Source organism: Plectropomus leopardus, chromosome 21 (genome assembly GCF_026936395.1).
Source record: "Plectropomus leopardus strain MGB_pleo_1.0 chromosome 21, ASM2693639v1, whole genome shotgun sequence".
Classification (NCBI taxonomy): domain Eukaryota; kingdom Metazoa; phylum Chordata; class Actinopteri; order Perciformes; family Serranidae; genus Plectropomus; species Plectropomus leopardus.
This window is the reverse complement of record NC_142196.1, coordinates 22,837,945-22,853,018: the sequence shown is the minus strand read 5'-3', so window position 1 is coordinate 22,853,018 and position 15,074 is coordinate 22,837,945. Positions and strand designations below refer to the sequence as shown.

General features: G+C 38.4%; 1 protein-coding gene across 1 annotated transcript in view; it reads left to right on the top strand.

Moving 5' to 3' along the window:
* Window positions 1-3,209, top strand: part of tmtopsb (teleost multiple tissue opsin b) — a 35,195-nt gene extending 31,986 nt beyond the window's left edge. Inside the window, exon 4 of the mRNA XM_042510451.2 lies at window positions 2,051-3,209. Coding sequence (XP_042366385.2) covers window positions 2,051-2,353 — 303 coding nt within the window. The 3' untranslated portion in view covers window positions 2,354-3,209. The remainder of the gene's footprint in view (window positions 1-2,050) is intronic.
* Window positions 3,210-15,074: the final 11,865 nt, after the last annotated feature.

The following is a 15,074-nucleotide window of genomic DNA, read 5'->3' as shown; positions in this document are numbered from 1 at the left end:
GTTTCCCCTGGGGTTTTGCTTAAAAAAACCAAAAGTTTTTTTCTTCTCCTCGCAGCACACCGCTCCGGTACTATAATACGTAAAGATCTGAGACACAAAAAGATTTAAAATGGAGCGCTAATTTTGAAAGCTACATAATTTCCTCGAGGTAACAAAATTTAATTGGCTCATATATAATGAATTGTCAGCCAGCTGCTCAAGTATTTGAGTTAAAAGGCGCCACAAACTGGTCTCATTTGTCATATCAGTCACTGGGTGGAAACACGCTGGAGGAAAAAACTCACTGATGATGTAATGAGATGTACTGAGGTGTCGTGTTTCATGTTTCATATTTGATCTGCGGCACTCTGGGGAAATGTAGTAGACTTAAAGTATACGTGTGGAACCAGAGAGTATACTAAGTACACTACGTTTATCCAGGGGAGCACGCAACCTTCTGGACGCCCAACACGGAGGATTGTCACTAGAACTGTTCTACTACAACATATTATAATTTAGATAACAGTTATTATTTACTACTGATACTGCTAGGTCTTCTATTACTTCTGCTTCTACTGTCTTCTTCACTGTTCTACTGCTGCCACTATTATAACTGTACTTCATGTAACTTTACCATCATTGCTAACACAAAGTCTGTTATCGCTGTTACTACTAGTACCGCTCTGTGATTTTCACAGCTGCACCTACAAGGTATAAATGTTTGACCACTGCTCTGGCTATCCAACTACAACCACCTGGTCTAGGGTTCGGTGATATGGGCTGAAGATTGCATTGCAATATCTCGATACTTTTAAATCTCCCCAAAAGTACTTTGTACATTAATGTACATTAATGCTAGAACTGGGAGACAGAATAGAACATTTAATTTCTTTTATTTAAAAAAAATTTTTTTTAACCGTATTTCCTCTTTGATGTGACAATATTGTAGGAATGACTATTGGTACTTTGAAAAAATATGAATGCAATTAAATTTTTGGTCAATTATCATTAGTATTGTAGATATAATAACTGTGGGTAAAAGCAAGTATTAAAACTAATAGACATGACTGATACGTTGAGAAAAGTATATTACTTTACTGTAGCACAACCTCTAAAATCAGGAAAAAACACAATTTATTCCTATTCCTATCTAAGACAATATATAGACTCACATCTTGATATGATGTAATATCTTTATATTGCCCAGCCCTAATGTATTTCTGTTCCATACACTGTGTATGTCCACCACTAGCACTACTTCCCTCTACTACTTCCAATACTTTATTTGTTCTTCTAATACTTTACACTACTATTACTATACGACCTCATCCATTGTGTGTGTTACTTTAAATACTGTTTCTTGTGTAACCATTTGACTACAGCAACTGCTAAGTTTTACTATATATACAACTGCTGGTACTAACCAGGTCTGCTGCTAATGTACGTCCACAACTTCTACATCTGCATTTACTAAAACAACTACTACTAATAATAATACATGCCTACTGTGATGAAAAACTACTGCTACTACTAGATGTGCTCATACTGTTGTTATGCTTGTGTCTACCAGCACCTTGAATGGTAGCTCACAGCCCTGTGTAAATGCTCTAATTAACTACTACATTAACTATTACTTTAATTGTAACTTCTTTGAGTTCTTCTACCACAGTCAAGTACACTAATATTAGTACTGCAGATTTACTAGGGGTGTTAATCACAAGTTTAATAACAGCATGATATTATATTAATTCTTCGGACAAGGATATGATACTTCTGCCCCGATATGATTTCGATTTCATACACTTTATTGGCCTGTGATTGATATCAGTAAATATCCTCATTAGAGGGGTTTCCATTAACAAATCAAATTTTATACTTGCCAAAAAGGCCATATTTCGCAAAACTGTTGTGGAAACAGACACTGATGGTGTCTTTCCTGGTTCAACTACTTTTACAACCATGAGTCCTATGATTATTTGTCCCACTATCAATAATAATTTTGTGTAGAGCTGCTTTTATAACTACACTTTTAATAACATCAGTAATCCTGTGTGTGTCTGTTTGTGTGTAGTTCTACAGGTGTTTCAGGGCGTTCATTAGCTGCTCTATCCCTGAGCGAGGCTCCACCTTAAAGACATTTTCCCGGCCGACCAAGACGCTCCGCACTGTCCGCCAGGAGAGGGAGCACCACGTTTCCGCTCCGGCCCCCTCCTCAGCTCTGCCAACGCCCAACTCTGTCCACGAGTCCTCGGACGGAGCCAATCACGTCACTCCATCCCCTCCTCCATCGAATCGACACTCTGCTGCTTCCCACACCCCTGCTGCTAACACCTCCAAACCCAAACTGATTCTAGTGGCTCACTACAGGGAATAAAAACAAATCAACAACAACAGGAGCTCAGTGTTTACAAAAGGAAAGCAGGGCGCTGGTCCCCAGTTAACAACCAAATCCTCTCAATAGTAGAAAGGTCAGAGTCGCAGTGGGAGTTTTAAACACAAGCTGGGACCTTTTAATCCCAGAACAGGTTATCATTGCTTTATGAAGTCAGCAAACAGGGACACACACAAAATGCCAGTCTCATCCTGTTTACATGAGGTGCTGTACGCACAGCAGGAGAACAGGGCCTCATGTTCAGATTATACACGAAAAAAGCCACATAAATAGGTCAAGCTTTTAGCTTGTATTGACAAAGTATGTTTGTTATGTAACTAAATAATGTTCTTTCTTAATCTGAGAAATTATTCAGGAACAATTTGAGAAAGCACAGCGTTCTTTGGTGGAGATTTCATAAATTGTTTTTTTTTTTGTAAACGGGGCAATGAGTTATTTTGTCGGCTCTTCTTTCTGTTCCTTTTTTTGGTGATAATTCTGTTGAAGAAGCGGGGTAAGCGTTTTTTTCCTGACCCCATTTCCATGCCTGATATTTGAGGATTTGATACAGAGTATTAAAGATTTGTGGAGCAATTTTATGCAATTTAAAGCTGAGAAGGTTTTTATTATGTCTTTATTTACACTTTTCAGAGTGTAGGCCCTCTGTCGTTAGTGCTGGGACTGTTACGGAAGCCATTAAAGGACATTTCACAATGTTATGAGGGACATAAAGAGATTTCACTGATTTGGATTGTCTTGATGTTTCTGCTGTTTCTCTTTGTGAAATGGAAATGTGGTTTTGTGTTGTGTCCCGATGTATTTTTGTTTCCTTACATAACATAAATGAAATTATGTCACAAACAGATTTGACTGCCTCAATCTTTACCCTGAGAGTGTGTGTGTGTTCCTTTAGAAACTGGGGCTCAACGTCATTTTCTCTTTCACTCTTTATCCTCCACGTGTTGATTTATCCATAAATTATTAACGCAGGCATTATTTACAGGGAGGGAAACAGATTAACATTCTACATTACAGCGTTCGTCTCATTGGAGCGTTAGAGTGGAATATTACCACTGACGGCCATGAATGAATAATGAGCTGAGGGCTGCAAACACACATACACAAACGGAGGCAAAAAGTCATTAATACATGTCTCACTGCACAAAATGGCTGTAAAAGGTATTTTCTTTGCTCCTTATTTGTTGTAAACTTGAACACAAATTGGTGGATTCCAACTGAAAAGCTTTTATACATGGAAAAAGGTACAGGACATTTATGTCCGTGTTTGTGGTGTCAGAAATTGGTATTTTTTTAAAAGACTTTGTAACATTCCCAGCTCTGTTTGTGGCATCAATTATGAGTATGTTTTAGTTTGGGACCTTTTGAGTGTTAATTTATCTTCTGTCTTGAAAATTGAGAGGTATACAATAGAATTACCTGTTACTATCACAGCGTATTCTACAGTACCATGAATGTACTCTTGCACATATATGACCGTCCAAGTCAGTTTGAATGATTGATTAAACTTTCACTTACAGGTGCAATTCAGTCTTAAACCTGAGAAGCAGTAAAGTGCTGCGTAGTGTCTAGCCCACAGAAGAGGATTTAGATCTGTTTTAATTTGGAGCTGTAGTTTACATTGGTGTGGTGTCAGTGTTCTGATGTGATTGGTAAATCTAATAATCTTTTTAAGCTATTAACAGGAATGTAAAACACTGTAAAGTTAGTATTTAAAGAAGGTATGGGATGAAGAGACAAAAATGGCAAATGCTGACACGTGTGCCAGTGCTCATACTTAATGCCACCCTTGAAAGAGTCAGGGTCCCACTTGGGCCACCCCAGTAAAAAAACATCTGGACGTTATTTACGTTATTTACCATTAAAGGGCAGGGATTGTAATTTGGTAGATAATTTGGATGAACTCCTTTTATAGCATTTCTAGAACGCTTTTTTAGAAACTTGTGCTGGTTATTTTCACCATAATATTTTAGAGCAAGCCTGCTGTGGGCATACGTGTGTGTGTGTGTACTTGAACTTACTACATAGTGAGGACAGTGCAAAAATCAACCAAGAATGAGGACATGTTTGCCACTCCTTACTTCTTCAAAGATCTCTTTGAGGATAAAGACTTTGTTTTGGGATTCAGCCAACAATCAGGCTTAGTTAGAATTAGGGTTGGGGTCAAACATTTAGTTGTGATGGTCAAAACAAAAGGGAAGGGGCCAGGTTATGCATTATGTCAAACAACGGTCCTTACAACAATGGAGGTACAAGAATGTGTGTGTGTATGTGTGTGTGCTCAAATCTGTCTGTCTTGGGTGAAATTATAAACACAGAGGAGTGAACCAGCCACGGCCTTATCACTTGTGGAGACACACATTACGTAATGAATCAGATTAAATATGTGCTGATTATCAGTCCCAGACAACCAGACTAAGAGAAGCACACTTTATGTGATATTGTCTAATAAACTGTTGTGATTGGATGCCAGGACACCGTTCACATTTTAATCAAATTAAACTGAGAAGTTGCAGGCAAGTTGCAGGATGAACAGTCAGCTCTATAAACAATCTCAGAGCACTACACAAAAGAAATTTCTGAAAGCCTGTTTATTGGTAAAAGACAGTTGGCTGTGTTCATATTTCTGGTTTAGTTTATTCAAAACTGCTCTGTGTGTGTGCGCCCTCATTTTTCTTATTTACAGATGTGTGTGTTTTCCAAGCAAAGCCAAGTTTAGCTTTTGCAGAAAATTATTTGTCACCAATCTTTGCAGCCCGTTCCACCTGAGAGATTCAGCTGATTAAGTAACACAAGATAATTTGAGTTCAATGCAATGTAATTATCAACAAGGCAATCAAAGTTTTCAGTGTTACCTGCAACTGAGATAGCCTCCATTTTCATAAATAACTTCACAGCTGGACAGTTTTTGCCCCAAGGCCCCACATCAGATTAACCTGGTCATGATGCGTATATTTCTTTTGCTCTGAAATGTTAGTAGCATTAAAAGCTATTTTAATGTCACATCAGTTTGTCAAATGTCATCAACATTTTCCCAGTTTTTTATACTTCCATCCGTGTTTATGGCAACAAAAGCAGATATTTTTGAATGAGATTTGGGACATTATAAGCTTTTTTTTGGTAAGGAAATAGATGTTTTTTTAAACAAGGTCGATACATTTCCAGTAGTGTTCCTGACAACAAAAGCAAATCCTTTTTTAAACAAGATTTGTACATTTCCAGCCTGCTTGCAGTGACAAAAGCAAATGTTTTAAATTTTTAACAAGAGTTTGGGACATTTCCAGAATGCTTCCGGCAACAAAAGCAGGTATGTTTTGATGAAAGTTTGGGATGTTTCCATTTTTAACAAAAGTTTGATTTTCAGCGGTGTTTGTGGCAACAAAAGCAGGTACTTTTTTAAAGAGGAGTTTGAGAGATTTCCAGTGGTGTTTGTACCAACAAAAGAAAATATTTTTTAAGAAAAATATGGGACATTTCTAGCTATGTTTGTAGCGACAAAAGCAGGTATTCTTTTAACAAGAGTTTGGAACTTTCCCAGCAATGTTTGTAGCAATATAAGTGACTATTTTTTGACAAGACTTTTCTAGCTGTGTTTGTGACATCAGAACTGGGAGCTTTTAACAAGTGTTTTAGGGCATTTCCAGCAGTGTTGGTAGTGACAAATGGGAGTATTTTTTAACAAGACTTTGGAGCTTTTCCTGCAGGATTAAAAAAAAAGCTATTTTTAACAGGAGTCCAGGACATTTCCAGCAGTGTTTGTAGCAACAAAACAGGGTATTTCAAATAAAAACACAATGATTTCCTAACCCTAACCAATTGTTTTTTTGTGCTTAATCCTAAGATCACATTAACCACAGCACTGTCACTACATAACTTTAAAAAATGTCATATGTACAATGTATAAGATATGTAACATATCCGTGATTTACATGAACACACAATGCCATCATTTATTCTGGCGACTGGGTTGATTGTAAACGATTTTTAACAAGGTGGCCAGTCTCTCACAGGCACTGATCCACACAAACATCGATCCACACACTGACGACGAGCCAGAAAGGATAAATGAGCTAATTTCCAGCGTCCCTTTGTTGCCAGAAAACACTTAGTGAAGCAGATGCAACAGGAAAACATCTCTATGACTGATAATTGATTATTTGACATGTCCTTAGTGTGTCCCTCTTCTGACTCAGTTATAATTGGATTGAGCAGAGATGTCTCCTCATCACATTGCTATCTCATATGTAACTGGACCAAATCCAATCCTAGTGGGAGTCGTATTGGAAAAGGGAGTGTGCATCTCCATAAAGCGGTTGTAAAGACTTGAAAGTCTATGAAGTGGATCATTTGCAGCACATTTTTTTCCCTTGAATCTAAATTGGATGACTTTTATTTTGAACTTCAACTGAAAAAAACTCCATATATTTGCAGATATTTTTTTATGTAACTCTTAAAATTCCCAAGCATGAGAGGAAGAATCTTTTACATTTTGACATTTTTTTCTTTTTACAGTGTACAGTAATTATGTTAAACTAGGGCTAAATGCAATTTTTATATATGTCTCACTTCTGTTAGCACATAAAAGAAACCTGCTTACAAGGTCAGATATTATTTGTTGAGCTGTGGATTTATTTTTGATTCATGAAGGTTTTATAGTTTTAAAACTTTGGCAGAGCTTTTTTTTTAACATGTGCGACATCATCCAAATGTAAACTTTATGAGCCAGTAAAAACTAGAAAACTTTTTGGTCCAGTGATCAGCGAGCAATTTTTAATTCAAGTGAGTGGGTGACATCTTTGAGTCAGTTTTTAATACATGCTGTGGGGTAATATACTAAGTTCCCACAGCTTATTAAAGAGATGTATTTGTCCCATTACTGCCTAAAATCCTCTCCTGCGTGGGAGTTCATATTCTAGTGAAAGAGGTCGAACTAAAAAAAAAAAAAGATGATGCAAGACAGGTTTGGTTTATTACCATGAAAATTAAGCATTTTAAATGCTGCTATGATCTGACCTTTATACTGTGTCAACTGAAAAAAGCTCCCGCTTCAATAAATAAATCATTTTATTTTAATGAGACCTTTTGTATCCTTTTGCTGTGGATTTCTTTTGCTTATTTTACTTTTCTTTGAGGTCCACTTCTTAATTGAGGCCAGGTGAGCTGCAGTGTAATCAGCCACCTGCTTTTCTTGTGGCAGCTGCTGCTATTTTGACTGATTGGACTTCATCAAGTGTGCTGAAATGAGAAGGAGGTGGAGTGTATGTCTGATTTAGCATTTTTGTTCTCTTTTCTTCTTTTTTTAATCTCCATTGCTATGAAATTGTAAAGTTCTAAAATAAATGTAATCTGTGAAAGGACTGATGACATCATGTGTCACTGAAATAACCATTTACACTTAGCTTTTGTTGACTGTATCCTCCCTGTAGCTTATACTCATGGTACACTCCAAAGGGTATTTAAGCTCTGGGTTTAGGCAGTGGTTTCATTTTGACTCTGGGCAGGGAGATGCCAACACCTTGATTTGAAGATTTTATTTCTATTTTTGTTTGAAACTATGGTTGCTGAACAGACATGGGTTTCAGTGAACCAAAACCATTTAAAAAAACTCAATATAATGTGGTGCTGCAATCACAACACGTCAGCCAAACATTACAATGACACTATTACAAGAAAAAAAGCCAGAATTAAAATACTGTGGGTATGCAAGAAAGAGGAGATGAAGAGACTGAGTTTAGTCTGTTTACTCTCACTGCAAACGGCACCAATACAAAGCTAACCGCACTAAGAACAAAGCCCAAAACTCTATTTCCCAGAATCCCCCTCTCTCGACTCTGAACTCTGATACGGTGAAACTTTAAGTTTTTCGCCACACTTTGATCATACCACTTGGTTATGGTTAGAAAAAGATTACGTTCTGGCTAAAAAGACCCATGTTTGGTGGCACAAATGACGTTGAAAAAGCAGGGACAGGTTGATGAAAAACACTGTGGTTCAATGCCACAAATACTGCTGAGAAACTTTGCAGTGTGCTTACTTTAGAAAACTTGATATTCTACATATGAAATGAAAAATTCAACATTTTCAAAAAATTGCAATGTTTCCTTTCCATTTCCCTCTGGTTACTGAGCTGCCTTTTAATTACCATTTTGAATCAAGCACACTGAAAGCACACAAGAAATGATCTTGAGAATATTAAAGATACAGGTCCTCTATGGAGCGTTGTACTATCAATACAAAACATACAGGTGCAGAAATGGAAACTCATAGAGTGGCAACCAGTCCCCTCCAAAAAAAAGAAAAAGCCAAAACAGTCTTGATTTCGTATCTTACTGAGGTTGCACTACTTAAACCATTAGCCCAGAGTACCACCTGTCACACAAGCATAGAGACCTTCTACTGATAAATGACTCTCATTCAGCAGAGCACCCCTATCAACTCCTGGTCGATATGAAGAGGCTCTGGTGGAAACGCCACCTGAGATAAGACAACGAAAAAGCCACGGGAGCACTGATCACACACCCCAACAGCTGCTGATGGGGAATCCATCTCAAAGCCTCTGCTCACTCAAACAGAACTGCAATTAAAATGTATGGTTTATGTTTTCAGGGCAGAGAATTGATTCCTCAACCCTGAGCGCATTAGCTCTTGATAGGCAAGTGGGATTATGAATGCTTAAAATCTGCCAAAAGTAAATGACAAATGGAGCTATTTATGGTATAATAATTATATGAGAAATTTATACTCTTAAATAAATGAATACATCAAACTGTGTCAGGGTAAAAGGGATAGAAAGGAAACTGATGAGTGAGTGAGATGTGAAGAGGACAAAGATAAAAACAGAAGCAAACAGTTATTTAAGCTTTAATTATTTACTCAAGCTTTACTTATTCAGGGCAAACAGTTATTGAAGCTTCAATTATTCAGGGGGCTTCTTTTGCAAAAGAGACCTGAGAGAAAATTACAGTAATTTCAGAATGTTATTAGTAGAAATATTAACAACACTCATGCATTACTGATAGGTTAACAAATCCCCTGTGGCAATCACCCTCTGACTTTGTTGGCTAAAAAAGTAAAGAGTTTGTGTATTTATCATAAAATTAAAAATATCAAACTTAGTATGAGCTCCACTCAGCCCAATTGAGACATTACAACCATTTCAACCTCTGCAAAAAGAGTGGTCTTTATATCGGAAGTCAATGCAATAAACAAAACTTTTGAATAGTGCAGCTCCCTTAAACATCAACATGCCGACTAGATACTTACTAGCTTATTTTTAGGGCATTGGTGCTTGATTTGTTTCATATTATAAATGACTCACTGCTCTCAAACATCACTAAAAAGTTCAGTTGTCAGGCCTCTCTTGAAAAAGAGAAACCTGGATCCTTTAACTAAATGATAACAGGCTTATTTCATACTTTCCCTTTAAAAGCAAAATTATTGAGAGGCAGTTTTTATTCAAATCAATTATTTTTGCCAGCCAATGATGTCCTTGATAGTTTTCAATGTCTCTGCCCACATCACAGCACTGAAATAGCTCACATAAAGATTGAAAATGAATTTTGCTGGAATAATGTAGTCTGATAGTCCTGGTGGTAATGGATCTTACTGCAGCATTTGACACTGGGTCATAAAATACCTACATATAAACTAAAATATTGGACGGGCTGTCAGAAATGGTCCTCAGCTGGTTCACTACCATAATGTTTGGAGTCCCACATGGATCTGTCCTTGGCCCCTCCTGTTCAGTCTTTACATGCTTCCTCTCAGCCAGATTTGCCAAGGTTGCTTATCATCTCTATGCAGATGACACACAAATCTATCTAGCGCTTTTGCCAGATGACTTTGGTCCTTTAGACTCACTTTTTTATGCCTTGCAAAAAGTAAATGATTGGATGCATTAAAATTTCTCTACAATTTACAACCAAGAGGCTGATGAGAGTTGTTCTCTCTACTTGGCTGCACTTTATACCATGAATGCAGAGTGGGCCAACACTGGCCATCTCCTAACAAAGACTGGCACTATCCAACCTAAATTTGCTTCATGGCCTCAAATACTTTTTGGTGAATATTGCTGTTGCTACCATAATTGTCAAATCTGTAAAATCTGTCAAATATCTAATGAAAAACTGACTCACTGTGGTATGGAAGCCATGGCTGGTTTTACCAGAGTGTTAACATCATGGTGCTCTGTTTATTCTGTCTGTGCGCTGCTGTGAATGTTTGTCTGAGGCCTCCTGTGTCGCAACATAACCTACCGCAGGCTATCATATGACATAAACTGATGGATGGCAGCCGGTTCATTTAAGTTTTAATTGTTAAATGTGCTTCTTGGTAAGGGCTACAGACAGGCCTTCACAAAAACAGAACAATGCATTGACTAATGGGCACTTTGGGCATCCAGGAGCAAAAAAAGCAGGTGCTTGAATACCTTCTTCATGTGCCTGCATCTATTTCAGCCTAGTCAAGATCCACATGGCTGGTGGGCCTCACACTGGCTACTGCCTTCACATCTATCAAACATCTCCACTTCATGGTACATGTATCAAAATGCATATGGCCAGAAGGACTCAGAGTGACATGTGCTGCCCTGAGTCTTGCCTTAGATCTATATCCAAAGTCAAAGTCATCACACAATGAAAGATCTATTGCAAAGGTTGCTTTGGCTCACTGTTGTCCATGTTTCCACTTTGGTGGACGTCAGACTTTTGAAGTTCTAAGCCCTTTTTGGGCAGCAGCTGATCAGAGGGCTGGCTGCCTTTTTATTTCATCATCAAAGATCATCCTGGGAGCCGGACATGATTTGTGTTAACTTGAAATGGATCCTCACACAATCTGGAACATGAAACCTGAACAAGAGTACAGTAACTACTTGAATGACAAGCCCTAAAGGAGCTGCGGGAGAATGCGTCCATTGTCATCAAGCCAGCAGACAAGTGGCTGTGCACTATTAGTCATGGATAGATAAAAATACTGTACATCCAGGAAGCCCTGAGACAGCTCCAGGACACAGATTACTACGCCCTTTTAGAGGCCCCACCATACACAGAGATAGACACCACTTCATTTTCTTTTTTTAACATTGACTGACCAATCTCCCAAAATGATGACCCCAAACCTACCTACTGCAGATGCTCCTAGCATGCAACAGGAGAGTGGCCAGTAAGTCGCTTAAATCTTCTGTTTTTATTTACCTTTATTAATAACCTTTCTTGTCAGCCCTTCAGCTCACTGTTTATTTCTCACCTCCCTGTGTGATCGCTGGCACTTAGCACGCCCCAAAGATTCTCACATTTTTATTCGCTCTTCCCCGCATCCTTTTCTCACTGATAATTATCCCAGCTTCCTCTCGGTTCATCTTTTTGTTCTCACTCTATCCTCTGTACACTTGCAAACACCCAAACAGTGGAAGAGCGGCTAATGGCTGGGGTATACTTAAAGCAAATTAGTTCAAACAATAGGACTAACCACGTCTAAAGGCTGAGGAATTAATGTTTTCCTTGTCTTTGGTACACACTCAAAATGACTACAGTAAACGAAAAAACAAGCTTGAGAGAATGTCAAATTCCGACTGTCTCACCTTTGCACAAGTGTGAAGTTTCAAACAGCTACAAAATATGTCAGAGGAAGATCCCTAAATTGGGGTGTCTGAAAACTGTAGGGGGTTTTAGATGTTGTTTGACAATCAGGCACTTTATTTGAAACATACTCCGGCACACAGTCTCCTGTTCTTCCTTTTTGGTTAACAAACAAAGCAATGCCCCACAGCCTACATCTGGTGAGGAGTGTGTGTGTGTGTGTGTGTGTGTGCCCACAAATTTGTTTGAGATATCTTACATCATCCACACTAAAACATGGTGTTTTCAGATTAATCCACTCTGGATATTATTTTTGGATATATAAAATGCCAAAGTGAATTAAAGATTGATGGGAAACTACAGCTTAAAGGCTGTAAACATGTTTGCGTTGTAGTCAATTTTCTGTAGTATGGTCCTCTTTTGCCAAGGCCATGTGCTGCTTGTCTGTAATCACAGCTGTGAGCTAATATGGATTTAGCTGTAAACAAGACTTTAAGCACACAAACACATGTACATACATATTCATGCACATTTATTCACTCCTTTTGTGTTTGTCATCTTATTCTTGTGAGCTCTGAATGAGCTCCCAAAGGAAATGTCGGAGGGCATGTTTGGTAATGAGAGAATTCATCACAGCAAATTGCACTCAAACACGCACACACACGCTCTGATCTACACCTGGGCGCACACATTCAACATGAGCAAAGAGCTGTGTGGCGCTTGTTTATTGCTCCGCCATTCACTTCCATTCATCATCCCTCACCTTTGCCCTTCTCTTCATCCTGTGGCTGATCACGACGATGAAGACAAATGCTGCTGCTCATCCTCACCTCATAAAAACATCCTCATCAATATCCTTGACCTCTCTGGCTCCTGCCTGAATGGGGTCACTCCCTCTCTCTTTGCCCTTTCGTAAGAATATATATATATCTATATATATATATATATATATATATATATTTGTTGGCTACCTGGAAACCTTTTGGGTCCATGTGGCCTTTCACAGCTGAGTGTCTTGCATTTTGTATGTTTGTGACTCATTTGTTTTTAACTGTCCAGTTGCTGTTTACATTCTACATTATTTAGGACCACTGACGGTGCCGCTGCATAAATTTATCATTTCACAGAATATAAACCAATTGAGTGTATTGCTGGTTTAGTTGCTCACCAGCTGTGAACATCTTTGCCAACAAACACTGAACAAGACAAGGCAAGCCGAGCTCAGCTGGACTGTGATGGATCCTGTGGGGAAATTGTCAGAGACTAATTGTGCCTCTTCTCATGGTTTTAGAGTCTTCTCACTTCTCAAGTTGGTGAAATGCAGGAGGATTTTTTGAGATTTCGGCAGTCTCCTGCTCTAAAACAGCTGCAGTTTGATTTATTTTAGGTGTGTTCACAAAGTAAATGGACTGCATTAATACAGGGCCTTTGTAGTTTTAGCAACCATTTAAAGCACTTTCCTAGGTAGCAGGTGGCATTCCCACAAAATTGGTTAACATTATGTACAAACTGTAATAATCCCAGAAAACCTCTAAGGGGAGGTGATTGCATTTGTCATTTGTGCTGTTGGGTTGTCTGTGAAGCATCCATGGTTTAGAATATATAGATTCTTTGCAGCAACGTCCATATCTGAAACATTTTCTGCTGTCATGGTCACATATGAGTTTGAAAAGACATGAATGTAAATTGTAATTTGACAGGATGGTGGGAACATACAACCCTGAGGCTATAATTCTAGCTCAAGCATTACAATTGCCATAACAATGACGAAATAAGAAGCAAATCTTAAAATGACTTCACTGAACTTCCTCTGCAGAGACGGGAGAGCGACCACCTCTGTGGCACTTCTGAGTAAATGGCAATGACGGCCCATCTGAGATTTTCCAGCACGACAATAATCGTAAATGTTCTGTCATTTATTGAAATAAAAACTTCCGCCTCTTGCCCCTAAAGACAACTATTTCATCTGACAAAAAACAGGTCTCACTTATAATCTCTACAGCAATGTCTGGTGATGGCAGCATCATGCTTTTCTGCAGCCGTGACTGGGAAGAGAATTTGCTCCACACTATTAAGATTTCCAATTTAGTAAGCCAACAACCTGAAGCCCGCAGCCAAAACAAGGCCGACACAGAAACCAGCCAGGTCGCAAGCCTCATTGAAAATGCTTTGAGGGACCTGAAAATAATTAACAGATGTGCTCCATCTGATGCAAACAGAGCTTGAGAGAATCTGCATGGAGAAGAAACTGCCAAAATGCAGATGAGTAAAGCTGGTTGAGAAGAAGCTAATTGGCTAATTTATGCCAGTGATGATCCTGCAAATGGGTGAATAAAAGGTCTGTATGCTCATGTTATAAGAAATTTGAGCTTTTGATTCATTTGCAAAAAAAAAAGAAAGAAAGTGTTTTACTCCATTGGTATGGGGCATTGAAAATTAACACAAGAAATTTGGAAAATGAGAAGAGAAGAACACTTAAAAAACATCAGTCTGAATAAATCCAGACAATTTGTCATGCACTCATGCCTCCAGTTCACCCTTCAGCTTGAAGTACGCATGTTCCCTGTGGCAAGCTCATTGTCACCGCTTTGCGCCACACTGGAGCGCTAGTTACCGCTGATATCGGGACAGCATCATTGCAAAAGCGTACCCACCCACTCTCTAGTTCCTCCCTGTGTAACACCATTAACTCTGTCAGCCTGTTTAATGCTGTCTATGGAGTTCATACCACTTCCTCCATGTTGAGAAAAGTGTAAAGACAACTCATTTGCTCTGAATTTCACATAGAGCCCCTTTAATTGTCGGGAAATGTGAAATGAAGAAGTAAAAATGCACCATAAATGTAAATCTTTCTGTTCCTCCGGGATTTTGCTGGCTGTTTTGCATTGCAACCTAAAATACTTGATTTCATAGCAGCTTTTATTAAAAATTGTGATGCATGTTGTCATGTTTATATATGATTTTTTTCTTGGAAAACAGAAAAATAGATGTGATGCTCTTACCCAGTAGCTGAATTGAATCACCATATCAAATAGCAATCAAATTAAATTTAAACCCAATAAAAAAGCCTGAACACGCTCGCATTGTCCTGATATTAAGGTTTAAATAACATTCTGTTTTTGCTTTTCTCT